Genomic DNA, 18345 nt, shown 5'->3' with positions numbered 1-18345 from the left:
TTAGGGGGAATGAGATGTTTCACATCCCCCACCTTTGGGGAGGACAGGGAACCCCAGCAAAGACTATTTCGGGAGAAACCAACCAGGGCTCTTCTCTCTGTGGTTCTCATTTCCTGGGGAACCACTTCCCCTTCTGTAGGACCATCTGAGAAGCCCCCAGTGCAGGGGGAGGGGGCTCCCCACATCTCATTCAAGTCAGCTCTGTTCTGACTTGCCGTGTGACCTTTGGCAAATCCCCACCCCACCGCTCTGTGTTCAATAAAGAAAAGTGTCTCCCACTCTCCTAACAGCCAGACAAGCTAAATTTTTCTTCAAAAAAATTGATTCATCTGGTCTCTCACAGTAGCTGGTGCAGTGCTGAGTTGGGTGCCAATTTGACAAGATCAAAGCTTCAGGAAAATAGTGAGGTACAGAGAGATGGAAGGATCTTGGATTTGATTGATGATACTTGTCGAGAAGATAAGATGCCTTACAAGGATGTTGCAATACTACTGAACAAGCTTCCTGAACCCGAACAGGACAACAGTGGTACCGTAGAATCTGTGAAAGAACAAGAAATATCATATTTTCCCGTGTATGATGTGCACTTTTTCATCCAAATTTCTGACGGAAAAATAAGGATGCACATTATACATTGGTATAATGATTACATGCTATGGGTATAATAATCCTATGTACAATGCACACAAAAGCGTGGGTGTGCATTATACACAAAATAGGGTAAAAGTGGGCCAATTTGGCCTTACAGTGTCTCCCTGAGAACATTCACTCCACAGGAAGCTGACACTTGGCTCCTTCTTCATGGATGGATTAAAAGAAAAAAATACATAGAATCCTGGCTGGCATGGCTCAGTTGGCTGAGTGTTGTCCTTCAAAGCAAAGGGTCACTGGTTCGATTCCAGGTCAGAGCACATGCCTGGGTTGCCGACCTGATCCCTAGAGCGGGGTGTATTCAAGAAGCAGCTGATTGATGTTTCTCTTACACATCAATCTCTGTACTCCTTCTCTTTCTCCCTCCCTCCCCCTCTCTCTAGAGATTTTTTTTCTTTAGATAAATACAATTTTTAAAAATAAAAAATAGCCCTGGCTGGTGTGGCTCAATGGATTGAGTGCCGGCCTGTGAACCAAAGGGTCGCCGGTTTGGTTCCCGGTCAGGGCACATGCCTGGGTTGCGGGCCGGGTCCTCAGTTGAGGGACTATGAGAGGCAACCACACATTGAGGTTTCTCTCCCTCTCTTTCTCCCTCCCTTAGCCTCTCTCTAAAAATAAATAAATAATATATTATAGAAAAATACGTAGGTAACAGGCCTGGCTGGTGTGGCTCAGTTGGTTGGGCGTCGTCCCACAAACCGAAAGGTCACTGGTTTGATTCTGGGTCAGGGCACAAGCTTGGGTTGTGGGTTTGGTCACCATTCGGGGCATGTGCAAGAGGCAATCTGTTGATGTTTCTCAAATCGATGTTTCTCTCCCTTTCTGTCTCTTTCCCTTTCTGTCTCTCTAGAATCAATAAAAAAAGAAGAAAATTTAAACTTAGATACAAAATGTTTTATTTCAGTGTCTTAATTCAAATCTTTTAGTGATAGATTAACACTCAAAAATGTACATCCACTTAGGCTGTGGCAGCAAAGTGCAAGGTGGAAACACCAGGAGGGGAAACTGATTGAGATTTCTCAGAAATGCAGAATATTTGGCTCTTTGAAAGTGAAGTTCTTCATTCACTAGCTTATGTTTAAACATGTTTGCTTAAACATCTGCCTTTAACTCTAATTTTGCTTTACTGTCAGAGTTTAACACTTCACAACTACTTATATTTGTCTTTTGGCAGAGGTGATTGAAAATACGAAAGGAAAAGGCTAAGAAAGAGGAAGCCAACATAGGAGACATTTACTTCTTCTATACTCCCACTCAGAGAAGCAGTCTGAATGGATGTATACGTAGCCTGTAGATGTAATGGATGTTACCCATTCACGGCTGGGATTTCTTTCTCCTCCTCTTCCTCCTTCTTCTTCTTTTAGATTTCATTTATTTATTTTTAGAGAGAAGGGAAGGGGGAGAGAAAAATGTCACCAGTTGCTTCTTGCACACCCCCACCCAAGGTCCTGGTTCACAATCCAGGCATGTTCCCTGACCCAGGATCAAACCAGTAGCCTTTCAGTTGATAGGCTGGTGCTCAATTTGCTGAGCCACGCCAGCCAGGGCCGACTGCTGGGATTTCTAAGATTCTCCATAGTGTTTTCAAACTTTGGATACATTTATAAATGAAAGAGCATCTGATATATCCCTCTGCTCTCCCTACCACTTCTTTTGATGCCTCTGGAAAGGCTCTTTGGCTACATGGACCACTAGTTTTTATCTAGTAATGATATTTATTTCACACCCGGACACCTCAAAGCCCTTTGGCGTATAACTGGAACACCATGGAGTCAGTATTATAGTTATACATTTGCATGAGAACTTGTATTTGCAAAACACATCTATTTATGTCCTGGAATTATTTGCCCCCATTAAGCGGCGTCTGTCTTCTTCTCTATTCACATTGTAAACGTCTGTGGGAAGAGGCCCTGGCTTATACTTCTATATCCATCATTTAAAAACTGAAAACACTGAATAATTGAAATCTCTCTTCTCAAAAAAGAAAATTGAATCATCTGACTTCCCTTCCCCCTACCCCAAGGATAAGACGGGACTGGGAAAATCCTGAATCTTGTCCCTGGTTTGAACCAGGGACTCAGCAAACCCTGTGGATGGGGAAACCGAGGCACACGCGGAAATCATTGTGCCTGCCTTTGCTGCAGGAGGAATTGGGAAAATGAGGCCCGAGCCCTGGAGGAGGGGCCACCAGCTCCAGAGGCCCGGGGGAGGGGGCGGGCTGCGCCTCACTTGCCCTTTCCTCCCCACCGCTGGCTCTGCCCATGGCCCACGCCCCCACTTCCTGTCTTCTTTGAAATCAGGCAAGGAGCAGTCACCCCACAGCCCCTGATGTGTCCCTATCCTGCTTGTGTCTCCTGCAGGGCAGAAGAGAAATCTTTTTCCCATTCTCAAGGTGGGGAAACTTGAGGCTCAGAGAGCATCACTGGGGTGCCCTTCACCATGGCTTCTGCTGACCACTCTGAGTTGGTCCCCCTCCTTCCCAAAAGAGCACAGGCTTTCAGAGGCCAGCGGGGTTTGAGCCCTGGCACCAGACTCCGTGCCTCAGTTTCCCCATCTATCAGATGGAGATCATGGTGAGAATGAAGTACTTATTAGTATTACATCCAGCACCCAGGGCTGCCTGCATTTTCTCAGAGCCCCTGGAGACAGGAAAGGTGATGGGCCCTCTCAGAAGAGGAAACCGCCTCCAAGGCCTGGGGGAGGGAGCCGCCAGCCCCAGAGGCACAGTGTGGGAGGGGTGGGCTGCGCCCCACTGCTCCTTTCTTCTCTGCTGCTGGCTCTGTCCCAGAGGAAGCCTGGGGCACGGGGCTCTCTGCCAACCACGTTCCACAGCCCCTCTCGGCACCTGCTGTCCTTCGCTGGAGACTTTGGGCAAATGCTCTCCAGCCTCTGACTTTCCCGTGGCTCATACGTAAAACAGGATCAAAGCAGGATCCGGCTCACAGAGTCGTCATCAGCGTGAAAGGAGTCCATACAGGGGAACAGCACTGGAAACAGCATGAGTGCCCCTGACGGGCAGCCTCTAACTTTTCACCATTCATTCTCTCTCTATAGACACCCCCAGACTCAGGGTAAGCCTTGGGGCGGGGGCCAGGCAGCTCCCCTGGGGGCCCCGGCAGGCCCTTATCTCTCATCCCTACTTTCTGCCCCTGCTCCTCCCATGAAATTTTTTAAAAAAATCAGAGGTTTGTTAATAAATTGGTTTCCTTTTTATTTGATTCCAACCAAATACCGCAGGGTAGGGACTGAAAACTGGGGAGGGGTCTTGGTTTATGCTGGGACAGAGGGCAGGCAGAGCGGGCTGGGAGGTCCCACTGCATGTGATGTTCTGTAAATCCTAACACTGCTGAGAACACACCCCTCTCCCTTCTTGATGATGCTAAGGGCACTTGGATGTCGTTTTGAAAGACCCTCAGGGTTGTCATGGTGACCAAGGTCAGGAGCATCCTGGGAGGAAAAACTAGTTGGTTCTGCTCAACTCGTGTGGCGCATGATGCTGCTGGACACCCCCTTTGACCCTCACTCACAAGTGGGGTTGGGATGGAGTCCCCAGCCTGGCTGGCCATGGTCAGTGGCCCCCCACACCACCATGCTTGGCCCACACACACATCATGGGGACAGGACTGAGGCCTCTGACATTCCCAGCCACAGCCCAGAGACAGCAGCCAATGTCCCCTTTCGGCTCTGTCTGAATCCTTTGCTCAAAACCTTCAGGGTTGACCTGACTTTCTCTCTGGTTCATCTCAGATGATCTTGAGGGATCCAGGATTCAAGTCCACCATCAGGCCTGTCCACAGGCCCAGCCTCTGCATTGGTAGCAATGGGTTTCACAGGCCCACTTCGCAGAGTTCAGGTGACCCTCTGTCACCAACCCAGCGGGACAGGAACAGAGCTGGCTTTCAGCTTTCCTGCAAGGTCCTTGAGAGCACTGTCCTAACCTGGTTCACGGCCAAGCCCCTTTCTGGATGCAGTCAGGCCCCACAACGTTTCCTGTGCCCCTTTCCCACAACAATGCTCTAACTGTTGTCTGGCTGTGGTGGAGAGTGGGGGCAAGAGCCAGGCTGGAGGAGGCAGGGTCATGGGCGGTTCCTGTCTGGTGTCTGAATACTTCTGCAGTACCTCAGCTCCTGCATGCTCGTCTCCCGTGATGGGGAACTCACTCTCTGAAGAGCAAAGGGGCAGTGACCTTGGGGCAACACTTTCTTAACCTGAGCTTATGACTCTCTTTTCTTTGGACTTAGAGTTGCAGAGACCAAGGTGCCTCTGTCACCTTCTCTCAACAAACCAGGTCCAGGCCTCTTCTAGCCTGAACCCCTGTCCTGACCTCTCTCCATTGCAGCCCTGCAGTGCACACGACACTGCAGTGCATCTGACAGCCACTCACACCCTCTGGTCTCTTTCCCCAGGTGAACAATGGGACACAGGGCTGGTTCAGGGGTAGTGCAGGCTCAGAATTGAAGGTCACTGCAGCTGGTTTGCTGGAGGACACCCTAGAAGTTATGCTCCTGGGCCAGGGGCCAGGGAAGCTGCCCCTCTGGCATGGTGTGGGCTCCATACCAAGTGGCAGCTCTGAGGGTGGTGGAGGAACCAGGGGAGATGGCTTCTCCTAGTGACTAGTGGGTCCTGGTGGGAGGGAGTCTGGGAGGGAGGGTGGGGCCAGCATGTTAGGGACCACCTAGCATGCTGGGCACCCTCAGGGTGAGCCTGACCAGCTTAACAAGACTTTAGCCCAGCCCCCGAGACACCCCCAGAGTTGGCAGGCTGAGGAGGAGTACAGTGTGTCCCAGGTGTGAGCTATGTGTGACTCAGGTGTGAGCTGGGTGTGCTCCAAAGGTGGGCTGCTTATCTCAGGTGTGAGCTGTGCTCTCACAAGACCCTGTGTGTTCGCTCTTAGCTTTGGAACCTGGGGCACCTGTTTAGTGGCAGCTGGGTGCCAGGTGTGTGTGTTCCACTGTAGAACTGTGTGTCTGGGTCCTGGGCGTCAATACATTTGTGCTAGGTGTGAGGTGCGGGGTGTACAGGGGTGAACAGTATATAGGCTTTAGCATGCCCTTCAAGCGCTCCGAGTGCAGACTATCTTCCCAAGGTGTGAGCTGTCTGGGGGTCCTGGGGACAGCAGCTGAGTGCATCCGGGTGTGAACTGTTAGTGTGAGGACCCTAGGGTCTCTGAGCCCCTCCTCTCGCCCACGCAGCTCAATGACCACTCAGGGCCAAGGAGACAGGGGAAAACCTTTAGAAAACACTTGAGAAACCGCAAAAGACACATCCTGATGAAAAAAGTCCTGTAATTGGTTCTCTACAAAAAAAAAAAAAAAAAAAAAAAGGAGGGAGGGAGTTCTTCCCGGAGTCAGTTTACAACCATGCCTCTGGAAAATGCATAGGTGTCATCGGACAGGCCAGTGAGGAGCTGGTGGGGACAGAGACTGAATCACCTGGCTTGGCCAGGAGCCCGAAGCTCCAGCAGGTCAGTTAGAGGTCGCCCCCGAGACCTCTTAAATCATCTTCATGTTGAACTTGCGGGCGCTTCCTTGGCCGGCGCCAGCAGCTGGACCGTCCACCTTGCGGAAGGAATACTCCACGGAGAAGTTGTTCTTGTGCTGCCCACGGCCCCGGCTCCACACAAAGAGCAGCAGGAAGCAGAAGAGGACGACGCCCAGGAAGGTGATGCAGCCCATGGCCGTGGACACCAGGATGGTGGTGAGGTCCAGTGGGAAGCGCGCGGCTGCCAGCGTCTCGTTGTGGCCCTCGCCCAGGGTCCGGTTGGTGGCCGGCTCCGGCTGCACTGTCAGTGTGGCGAAGTAGGTGTCGTTGCCGCCCGCGTTGCTGGCCACGCATGTGTAGGTGCCACTGTCCTGCGGCCGCGAGTCCCGGATCTCCAGCGTACCCCCCGGCAGCACGCGCGCCCGGCCGGCGCTGGCGACAGTTACCGCGCGGTGCTGGGGCGTCACCCAAGCCACCGTGGGCGCTGGCTCACCCTCTGCGCGGCACTGGAAGCGTACGTCCTCACCCGCGGTGGCCTTGACCTGCTGCAGCCGCCGCTCGCGAATCTTGGGCTTGCGGCACACGAAGTACTCGAAGAGCGCGGAGTCCGGCAGGTTGCGCAGCGCGTCTCCGCGGACCTCCGCAGGGGTGGCGCAGGCCGGCAGCCGCCCGTCGAAGTTAAGGGTCTTGCGGCGCTGCACGATCCACAGCAGGCGACAGTCGCAGGCCAGTGGGTTCCCATCTACCCGCAGGGTCTCCAGCGTGTTGACCGAGTGGAAGGTGCTCTCCTCCAGCGTCGACAGCAGGTTGTTGGAAAGGTTGAGCAAACGGATCTGACGTAGCCCCAGGAAGGCCTGGGGCTCCACCACGGCCAGGAGGGCCCCGGCCAGGTGCAGCTCACGCAGGCGGATCAAGTCGCGGAAGGACCCGCGGGGCACTGTGCTGATGGGATTATGCGACAGGTTGAGGCAGGTGAGGTGGGCCTGGTGGCGCAGCGCGGCGGCTGGCACAGCGGTGATGTTAGTATAGGTGACAGACAGCGAGGTTAGGTTGAGGCCCTGCAGGCTGCCCGGGGCCACCTCCTCCAGCAGTGGCCAGTTGTCAATCTCCAGGTGCAGCAGGCCGGGGAGCCTACGGAAGTTCTGGTCCTCTAGGGCAGCGATGGCCAGGTGTCGAAGACGCAGGGCGCCCAGGCCCCGTAGGTGCCCCAGAGACTCTCCCGACAGCGCTGTGAGGTTGCAACGCTCCAGGGTCAGCTCCTCGAGTGCCAGCAGCCCAGCGAAGGCCCGGCGCGAGATGAACACCAGGTCGTTGTCCCCCACCTCCAGCTGGCGGAGGCTGCGCAGGTCTTGGAAGGTGTAGTCCAGGAGGATCACCAGCTTGTTCTCGCTCAGATCCAACAGCGTGAGGTTGTCCAGGCGCGTGAAGACCCCAGGTGGGATGAGCTTGAGCAGGTTGCCACGCAGGCGCAGGATGCGCAGGCGCGGCAGGTTGGCGAAGGCACCGGGCTCCACGTGCGCGATCACGTTCTCGCTCAGGTCCAGCTCCTCCAGCAACGGTAGAGCGGCCAGGTCGCCTGGGTTCAGGCAGCGGATGCGGTTACGGCTGAGCTCCAGCAGGCGCGTCTCGGCCGGGATGCCGTCAGGCACGGCGGTCAGCCGGCGCCGGGGACAGGCCACTGTGCGAGTCTGCGCGGTGCAGTCGCAGCGAGCTGGGCAGCCCCCCGCCGGGGGCGGGGCCGCGGGCAGGAGCAGCAGCTGCAGGCTCAGGACGCATAGCCAGCAGGTCATGGTGCGGAGCCTAGGGAGCCTGGGCCTAGGGCCCCACCAACATCCTCATGGGCACCTGGGGGCAGGGGCAGCATTAGCACCTGAGTTCTGCCTCCCTGGCCCGCCCTGCTAGTGCTCATGCGAACACGTTATCCACCGTGGGACCCGCAGTCCCACTCCTAGGTGTCTACCCAAGAGAGTTGAGCACATACAACCTCACAAAAGTCTGTACACCCATGTCTACAGCAGCAGCACTCTATTAGCCAAAAAGCGGCAACAACCCAAGTACTCACATATGGATGAAAGGCTAAACACAATGTGGTCCACCCACACACTGGAATGTTATTGAGCTGTGAAAAGGAATGAAGCACTATACTCGCTACAACATGGATGAATTTTGAACACATGAAGCTCAGTGAGAGAAGCCAGACAGAAAAGGCCACAGTGTGTGATTCCATTTATGTGAAATGTCCAGAACAAGAATATCCAGAGACAGAAAAGTGGATTCATGGTTGTCAGAGTCTGGGAAGGGGGATGGGGAGTTTCTTTGGGAGTGCTGGAATGTTCTGGAATATGATGGTGATGGTTGCATAATCTTGTGAATATACTAAAATCACTGAATTGTGTACCTTCAATGGGTGAATTTTATGTTTTGTGATTTTTTCTCAGTTAAAAAAAATTACCAAAGAAAGCATTTATCAAAATGGAGAAAAATCATGCAAATATAATGTAAACATTTTTAGTATCCAAAACTTCCCCGTTGTCTCTCTCCCCCCCTATATATATGGCAGGCTCTGAATGTACCAAGAGCAGGGGACATAGACCCTGCTCTCTGGGGGTCTCACATTTGAGGGGTAGGGATATAGGTGGTCTATATGTTCCCTTCTCCCCCCAGAATTCTTACCAGGTCTCTCATCCATCTTCTCCTCCCTCTGTTACCTGCTGGTATGAGTCCAACCATCACATGAAATTGTACTATATCTTAAAACTCTTTTCACTGTTTCTCTTCCAACTGGGTTGTACACTCTCTAGGGTGTCTTAAAGATAAAACTGTGCCTGAGACACGGGACCTGCTTGATGAACGTTAACGTGTTCAAAACACTCAGTACTCTTGAAGGAAATAACTTGACCAAAAATCTGTCACAGAATTTTGAGACCCATTACGACGAAGTTTAATGACGGGGGTGGGGGAACCCCCACAGGTAGCGAGACCAGAGGCGGTGCGGGGAAGCAGCACGGACGGATGATGACAATGACCAGGGTGGACGAAGGGGTGACTTCAGACCAGGAAAGGTGACATGCCAGCTGCACTCCATGGTGGGTAGAATTGGGTCCCCTAAAAAGATGTGTTCAAGTCCTGACCCCGGTACCTATGAATGTGGCCTCATTTGAAAGCAGGGTCTTTGCAGATGTGACTAGTTGGGATGTGGTTGTACTGGAATATGGTGGCCCTAATGGAATGACTGGCGTCCTTATATGAAGAGGGGAATTTGGACACATGTATAAATATACACAGAGGGAACAAAGCCATGTGAAGATGGAGGCAGAGATTGGAGGGAGGGGGTGGGAAGACAGCTTCCACGGCTGAGAAGGCGGTTACACCATGAGGAAACCCAGGAGCCCAGCTGGGGAACAGGGTAGGGAGGCTGAGGGAAAGGAGCCAGAGCTGGTTGGTTGTGCTCTCTCACTGCGGTTGCCTTAACCCTAACCTGTGGGCACTGTAAGAAGAATAATCCTCCTCCGAGGCTGTTTTTCTAGGTTGTTCTCTCCCATGTGGTTGCTCCGGATGGCAAAGGGCGGGGCTGTGTTCCAGGTGGGACAAGAGAGTGAGAGTGGATGGCTGCCTGTTCAGCTGCCCATCTCATGCCTACCTTAAACCTGTCCCTGGCTTTGAGGTCACTCCAGTTGCCTGTTGTGCTGCCCCCTATGGTCCAGGGAAAGTGTCCCCTTGCTCAGGAATGGGGGACAGGACCTCAGTAGCCTGCTCTGGAGGAGTCGGACCTCCCTGGCTGTCTCAGGGAGGAAACAGCTGATATATTTCAGCCTCCCAAATTCAGGCTCCTTGTGGGGCAGAGCTGCCTGGCTTGTTCTTTCTGCAGGAGAGAATTCCACATCCCTGGAGAAAAATTCGGAGCCTGCCCAGGGTCCACAGACCCTGAACAACCTTGCCCTTGTCCCCTCCCTCTCCTCACCTCCTCTCTCTCTCCCCCTCGCTGACTCTGCTCCAGCCACAGAGGTCTTCTTGCTGTTCCTCCAACATGCCAGGCACCATCCTGCCTCAGGACCTTTGCATGTGCTGTGCCAAAAATCTGGAACACCTTCCCTGCATGGTTCTCTCCCTGACTTTATTTGAGTCTTACCCCCAATGTCACCAATTAATCTCTGTACTAATGTCCCCATCTTAGTCTTCCTGAAATGCCATTTAAATCTTCATTTAATGCACCCTCATCACCATCACAGTGAATACCTCTATAGTTCCTGCTCTGTGCCAGCTTGGGGCTAAGGGCTCCACCTGTATTGTCTCCTTTAATTCCCACAACCTCATGGGGGGTCGCTGTCACTCCCACTTTAGAGATTGGAACACTGAAGCTCAAAGCAACTTAAGTCATCAGCTCAGGTTCACACAGCACATCAAAGGTGGCTGGGGAAATCTCAAGGCAAAGTGAGAGGTAACACTCAGTAATTTTTTTTTTTTTTTTTTTTTTTTTTTTTACAGAGCCAGAATGGGGTCCTGGTAGCTCATCCAGGACCTGTTTTTGCTGGACCAGTTTTTATCACCTTCAGAGATACCATAACACTGGTACCCCTTATGCATCAATTTAGTCCATCAGTCAGTCAACAAATAGGTACCAGGTGCCGAGCATTTTCCAGGTACTGAAGACACAGAGCATAGAAGACAAAGAAGTCAGCTTCTGGGAGCTGATAGATATAATACAGCCTCTCCTGCCTCAGGTGCATAAGTGGAGAAAGATAAATCCAGGAGAAGGGCGATAATAGGTGTCAAGGGATTGCAATGATCTAATTCACTGAGAAAAAGGATGTTCGTGCAAAGACTTAGAGGAGAAAGGCAGCCAAGCAGATGGCAGCAGGAAGGGCAGTCCATGGAGGGCACCGCAGGGGACAATGCGGTGAGGGTGGCCGCACAGTTCAGGCACAGAGGCTGAGAGGTGGATGCTGCGGTCAGAGAGATGAAAAGGAACTTTTCAGAAATTTTAAGATGGAAATAGTTTTAAAAAACAGTGGCTGGAGAATGTGGATAAGGACAAAATCAGAAAGTACTCAAGTGACGAAAGGTCGGAAGAGCTAGGGCACAGCTACTGTGATCCTGTCACAGGAAGGCTGGCGGGAGACCTCAGTTCTAACAGGCTGCTGTGTGACCTATAATGAAAAACACACCCTCTCTGGACCTAGCCTGTCAAAAGAAAAAGACCCCTTGGGGCATTGGAGTTCCAGCTCTATAATTACTCCCAGGCTGAGAGGACAGCTGGTCCATGGGGCAGGCGGGAGGCCACTCAAGCTGTGACCCAGTTTGTCAAGTCTAACCTCTCCCTCAGGCAAGGCCCTGTCATCTCCTCTACGGGCGGGGGTTGGGGAGTTCACGGAAGGGACTTGCAGCTGGGCTAGAGCTTCTGATGCGTCCCCCTAAGGTCCTGGTTCCTCCACCTTGGGAGAATGTCTGGTTCTTGGAGAAGGAACCCTGGGGACCCGATTCCGCCATCAGGACCCCGATTCCCTCATTTTCCTGGCCACTGGCGGGGCCTGAAAGCGGGAGAGCATGCAGGAGGATCGTCTCGGGGGGACGGACCGCTGCGAGGGGCCTGCCGCCAAGGTGCCTGAGTGCCCCTCAGGCTCTGCCCCTCTCAGATGATAAAGGGCTGGCCCCCCAAGCCGGTGAGGAACCCCCGCTGGGTCCCTCCCTGTTTTCTCTCTCTGGAGGACTGGGTCTTATGGCGGAATTAGAAAGCCAGGATCCCGCTTCCCAGTTAGGATGGGGGTCTGAATTCCAGTCCTGCTTCTGCAGGGCTAAGTTTTTAGGGCCCCTCCAGAACCCCTCCCTCCCCAGAGACCTGCCACCCATTTGGGGCCTCTCCTCCTGTCCTCCCAGGACTAAACACCACCGTTCACTGATGACTCTTGATTTTGTGCCTCAGCCACTGCGTCTCCTCTGAGCTCCAGGCCTGGGATCCAGTTACATCCCTGACCTCTCCCAGGGGGCCCCCAGCATCCCAACCTCACCCCTCGCGACAGGAGTGTCCCCGCTCCCCCTCCTCTCACAGAGGCTGGACTCATTAAAAGCCTATATGCTTTCACGTATCCAGCCAGCCATCACCAGGTCTCCCGGTGCCCTGAGCTCCACCTCCGGTACATCCCGGATCCACCCGCTCTGCCTCTCCTGCCTCCCCCAGACGGCCCCACCTTCCAGCACAGGCTCCAGCCCACACCCCAGCCCTCAACACACCTTCTGCCTTCTCTGCTTCAGTACCCCCATCTGCAGAATGGACCTGGTGGGCGTGAGGGTCTCTCCCCTACGGCACTGCTGACATAGAGACCGGGTCGCTCCCTGTGGAGGGCTGTGTTGGGCGCTGTGGGGTGCTGAGCAACATCTCTGGCACCACCCACTCAATGCCAGGGGCACCCCCAGTATGACGACCACCGATATTCCCAAACATGACCTCGGAGGCCGGATTGCCCCAGCAGGAAACAGCTGGCTGTCAGCCTGCGTTGTAGACAGGGAAGCAGAGGCCCAGAGAAGGGAAGTGACTTGCCCTGGTCCACACAGCTGGCGAGAAGCAGATTCAGGACTCAAACCCAGAACTCCACACCCTCAACCTATACTCCAGGACTCTCCCAGGGATGGCAGACCCCTGTCCTCCATGGGACCCTGACTTCTGCTGGCTCTGCAGACCCAGGAGCCTGCCCTGTGCTGTCGGGCAGAACTGTGAGCCCCGGAGCGGCCCTTGGCAGAGCAAGGCTCCCTCCTCCCACGCCACAGAAAGCTTTGGAGTCAGCGAGCTTATGGTGACAGGGACGAGGGCAGAGGAGCGTCGGGGACTGGCCCAGGCCTGGGTTTCCTGCATTCCAGCCCACAGGGGAAGGACTGCGGTAGACAGACAACATGTGTTTCAAGGACAGAGACTCACCGCCATGCACAATGAGCCACAGTGGCAGGCATGGAAACCTTTGGTAGGGCCACCGTGGTCACTTTGGGCAGGAGGCAGGGGCCTGCCCAGAGCAGGTGGGGGCCAGCCCACAGGCAGACACGCTGCTGCCCGGTTGCACTCCTGGTCTCTAGTTTGCCCTCCATGCTGGGCCCTGAGCACAGTGGCGTCCCAGCCTTGGTGGGGTGCATTTTTTTCGCATTTCAGGTGTTCAAGTCAGTGTTTTTTAGTAGATTCATAGATATGTGCAACCATCACCACTATCTAGTTCCAGAACATTCCATCACCCCCCAAAAGAAACTTATCCCCGTTAAGAGTCACTTTCCACCCCCAGCCCCCAGCCCCTGACAACCACTCTCCCACTTCCTGTCCCTGGGGATGTGCCTCTTCTGGACATTTCACATAAATGCAATCACATATTGTGTGTTTTTTTGTGCCTGGCTTCTTTTGGTGAGCAACGTGTCGAGGGGGAAAAGCAGGCAAGAATCAGGGAAACAAATACATGAAGTAGCTGGTTTGGGAAAAGTGGAGGGCTGCTGTGGTCTGATGCTTTGTCCCGCATGCTTGGCGGAGGCCTGAGGGAGCTGAGACCTGAGTGGTGGACAGCAGTCCACCAGGCCGAAGTCTGGAAAATGATGTTCCACGTCAGGACAGCCACTAGGGCAAATAGTGCCTGGGAATAAGCTTGGTGCTCAGAAGAGCAGAGAGGCAGTGGCCTGGGTGTGTCTGAAATTGGGGATGGGAGTTGGGATTGGCGAGGGTGAAACCTCACAGAGGGTTAAAGCCACCGTGACGGGCTCAGACTCAGCTGTGAGAGCTGGGGAGGCAGAGGGGTTTTGAGCAGCAGCATGATGTTTCTGAGTTGCGGCCTGAAGATGGTCTGACCCCATCACCCTATGTCACTTGAGTCTGTAAAGTCTTGTCTCCTCCCTGGACAGTGCTGTTATGAGGACAAGGACTACATTATTCCTCTTTCTATCTCTAGTATGCACAGAGACAGGTCTCCAAGGGTCTGGCAGTACCCAATGAATGGAGCAGAGAATCAGCACGAGTCTGGACTCAGACACCTGGGTTCCCGTTGGAGCCCGCCCCACCCCAGTGCCGTAGGCAGAGACTTTTAATGCCCCGAGCCTCAGTGTCCTCTTCTGCAAAAGGGACTCCCTTGACTAGTAACAACACTTCCCAGATGATGGGGAGGGGGGACGGAAATGAGAAATCAGCTGAGAAGTTACTTTGTAAACCCGAATGCTTCTGGAAAGGTTTCCATTGGGAGCTGGATAGGGTCAGGAGCTGAGTCCTCGGCCCTGTTGCCAAGTCCTGGGCCCTGTTCTGCTCTTGATTAAGTCTTCACCACATTCATTCATTCATTCATTCATTCCCTCCACAAGCATTGAATGGGTGCCTGCTGTGTGCCAGGAGCTGTTCTAGTTGCAGCAGGAAACAGTTTTGAACAAAACAGTCAAAACCCCCCCTCATTCTGTCTATGGGTGAGAAATAAGAGAGAGTTAAATAGAGGCCACATGGGGGCATTGCTATGGAGAAAATCAACAGGGAAGGTGGGGTTTGTAGTCCATAGAACAACAGTCCCCTCAAAGACACCGTGCCCTAATTCCTAGAGCCTCTGAAAGTTCCCTGATGTGGCAAGGGGATTAAGTTTGCTGATGAAATTAAGGATGCTAATGAGTTGACCTCTAGATGGAGGAGACAGCCCTGGATTATCTCAGGGGACACAGTGTCATTACAGGGTCCCCATAAGAGGGAGGCAGGAGGGTCAGAGTCAGAGACGGGAGAGGCTGCGCTCCTGGCTGTGACGATGGAGGAAGGGGCCACGGGCCAAGGATGTGGCGCCTCTAGAAGCGGGAAAAGGCCAAAGCCATCCATACCTCGGGCCTCCAGAAGGACCGGACCTGCCCACTACCTGGGTTTAGGACTCCTGACCTTCAGAACTGTGAAGTGATAAATTTGTGCTGTTTAAGCCAATTAGGTTTGTGCTGATTTGTTACAGCAGCCACAGGAGACACTCACAGGGTCTCTGCAATGTCGAAGAGGAAGTAGGCTGTGCGCCAGCTCCGGGGGCTGGGCAGGTGGACGAGGCCGAGCTCCCCCACAGGGTCTGCCATCAGCATCAGCTGAAGTGAGGGACCTGCCTAAGGAGGGGCCCCAAACTCTGTCCCTCATGGCAGGACCTGAGACATAGAGCCCTCCTCTCCTCCCCAAAAAGCTGTCCTAATTTCCCGCGAAGCCCTCAACCCAAGGGGGAGACTGAGTATGGCTGAAGGTGCCTGAGCCCCTCTCCTTGGGCCCCACCCGCTTCCCACCCACCTCCTCTCTTCTGAGTGAGCCTTCTCCCTCACAGGCTACATGGCACAAATCCTCCTGTCCCTTCCCAGGCCAGGGGATGCTGAAGACTCCTCTGGGCAAGACCAAAATCAGTCTGGGCAACAGAACCCACAGGGAGGGCGGGACGGGGCTGGGAATGGATGAAGGGAGCTTGGCAGCTCTGTCCCTAGACTGTGCTTCCCTCTGCCCCACTGCCTCGCCCCCCTCCTCTGCCATAACTGGGGCCTGAGGAGGCAAGAAGAGCATGGCTGAGCAGGCCCTGGGAGTGTCCCATTCAAGCTTCAGAGCTGGGAGGCAGGGGCCCTCCAAGGCCTGCTTTTGGGGATACGCTGCCAACGCCCCCAAGCCTGGTCATCCTTCGTCCTAGATCTGCACGCTCCTGGGGATCTCATCCATGACAACTCATTAAACCCTAATTAGCCTCCCTCTGCTGTGAGTCCCTGTTAACCCTTGGGGGACTTGGGACCTCCAAACCCATTTTCCTTGCCAGCCTGTGGAGGGTAGGGGAGGCTGTCAAGTGTGCTCTGCAGGTGAGGCCTCTAGATCTGCAGTTACTTTTTGGATGCTCATAATATACTGTGGCTGTTCACCCACTAGTCCAGCCCTGAGAGTAGGAATAATGGAGACCATTTGGAGAAAAGGAGACTGAGGGTCAGAAAGGCCCCCAGATCACTTGGCATCACAGCATGAGAGCCAACGTTTGCACCTGGGTCTAATGCCAGTTCCTTTCCACTAAATCCTAGAACCTTGCTGGAGAGTGGAGGGCACCGGGCTCTCTTCTGAGGCTCAGGATTGATGTGTGCTGGTGGGTGGCTCTCCTGGGCCAACCTGGGACAAGCTTTGTTGGATGAGAGTTCTCTACCTGGTGATGAGGTGGTGACTCAGGGGTGCCTGCGAATGACAGCATTGTGGGACGAGAAATCAAGCTGCTGCCTCAGATCTGCTTTTTATTCCCACTCAGCAAGGCACCTGCCGATCCCGGGCTTATATGGGGGTGGCTGGGAGCAACCACCCCCATTCTACAGATGAGCACACTGAGGCTGGGCCACTCTAATAGTGATAATGGTAATAACAGTCCCTTAATAACTGAGCATCTCGTTTATAGCAGCACCAGGCCTGGGCATGATGCTCGGCCACTTGTCCCAGTTTGCGTGAGGTCAATCTGGTGTTCGTGTCTCTCTCAAAACTGGAGCTCAGAGAGGGGCTGTCTTTTGCCAGGTCACCAGCTAGGACAGGGGATAGAACAGCAGGAGGAGAAAGGCTGGGTGTAGCCTTTCTGGGCCCCATCCCATGGCTGGGGGGCCCCTTCCTGTCAACCCACATAATGCAGATAGTGCATGAGCACTGCGTCTATGGGGGAGCTCCAGGTAGCCAACAGGGTCTTTCAGCTCAGGCCCTATCTCACATGGCTGTTTCTTGGAGGCAATGAGCCCACAGCCCACCAGAGCCCAGACTCCAGACAAAGACCACGCTCCTCTCCACTCGCACACCTGGTTTCCACTGCCTCATCCATGTTGAGACTCTGTGTTCACCTCTGGGCACTCACACACCACAAACTTCCCACCCTCCACACCTCTTCCACAGAGCCCTCCTGGGTTGCTCCAGGTCTCAGCCCTGCTGGCCTGGAAGGTCTCCCATCAAGTCCCAGATGGTCCCCTTGCCTGCTGCCATGTGACGCCAGTGCCCCCTTCCTACCTCGCCCTCTCAGAAGCAAGAGGATCTCAGCCATCTCTGCATATGAATTCACCAGGGGCTGTTTGTTAAAAATGCAGGTTCTGGGGCCCAAACCCACAAAGTTCTGATTCCTCAGAAATGGAGGGCTGCCTGTAGTGCTCAGGGCACATGTTGAAAAAAAGAGGTTTTAAGGTGCTCTCCAAGGGAAGAGCTGGGTCTGTTCTTGTGCCCAGGCCAAGGTACTAGGTGCTCACCGACCCAACTTGTTGAATGAGGGCCTGGGGGCATCAAGGCCCAGACTCAGGGGAGAGAAGCTGCCCGCCATCCTTGGAGCTGTCTGGATACTAGTCCACAGCGCAGAGGGCTTAACCTTGCACCCTCAAATTCCTCCCACCAGGCTGAGCTGTCCCCAGGCCCAGGGATGGAGCAGGTCTTGGTGTGGACCTCAAAAGCCCCCTTTGCCTTCCTGGCAGCTTGGCACCCCCACCCCACCCCCACCGCCCACTGGACCAGACCCCGGTGGGGGATGGACAGGAAGGAGAGGGGCTGAAGCCTCCATCCCGACTGTCTCGGTTCCTCCACCCCAGCCGGTGTCCCTTTTCCCCCCATGGAGGGGGGCACATCCCCCAAGGCTTCCTCATTGCCCCAAAGAGACGCCCACCCGACTCCTCGTTCCTCGGCGCCCCAGTGGAGGAGCGGGGGACCCCAGCGTGTGGAGTGGCCCCCAAAGTTTCCAGGGGGAATGCGGGGGCCTGGCGAGTGGCGATGTGCCCGGGAAGGAAGCGCGGGCCGAGTGCCCCCCGGGAGAGGATGGGGTCTGTGGGGCTCAGGCAGAGCGAGGTTGCCGGGACCCGCGCGGCCACTCACCTGGGCGGCTCCGCCGCGGACAAGGCGCGGGCTGCGGCGCGGGGGCCGTCGGAGCCGACAGGAGCCACCGCCGCCGCCACCGCCTCCCGGGCCCGCCGTGCGCGCTCCCGCCAGCGCGTGCCCGCCGCCAACCTCCCAGTGCGCGGGGCGGGGGCGCGCGGGGCTGTGCGGGGCTGTGCTCGGCCGTGCGCGCAGCTTGCTCGCTGGGGTACGGGTGACCGGGCGGCAGGTGTCCGGGGCTGCGGGCCCGCACGGGGACACGTGCGCGCAGGTGCCGGGACTAGCGCCAGTGGGGGCGGCAGGGCCGGGCGAGTAGGACCGAGAGTGAGTGAGCCTCAGTGTGCTCCCTGCCCGCGTTGGGTCTTGTCTGAGGACCCCTGTGGCCATGGTGGGACTGCTGAGGC

The 18345-nt window shown here is 54.9% G+C and overlaps 1 protein-coding gene across 1 annotated transcript; it reads right to left on the bottom strand.

Annotated features, from left to right (window-relative positions):
• Window positions 1–5987: 5987 nt before the first annotated feature.
• LINGO3 (leucine rich repeat and Ig domain containing 3) lies at window positions 5988–18014 on the bottom strand. The gene is made up of 2 exons (XM_054586690.1): window positions 17942–18014; window positions 5988–7977 (listed from the first exon to the last, which is right to left on the bottom strand). The coding sequence occupies exon 2, from the start codon at window positions 7920–7922 to the stop codon at window positions 6144–6146; it is 1779 nt and encodes a 592-aa protein (XP_054442665.1). The 5' UTR covers window positions 7923–7977; window positions 17942–18014; the 3' UTR covers window positions 5988–6143.
• Between the last annotated feature and the right edge of the window lie 331 nt (window positions 18015–18345).

This window comes from Pteronotus mesoamericanus, unplaced genomic scaffold (genome assembly GCF_021234165.1).
Source record: "Pteronotus mesoamericanus isolate MK-2021 breed Mesoamerican mustached bat unplaced genomic scaffold, CSHL_Meso_final contig_1210, whole genome shotgun sequence".
Taxonomy (NCBI): domain Eukaryota; kingdom Metazoa; phylum Chordata; class Mammalia; order Chiroptera; family Mormoopidae; genus Pteronotus; species Pteronotus mesoamericanus.
Note: the sequence above shows the minus strand (reverse complement) of the source record. Positions and strands in the feature narration are given on the sequence as shown.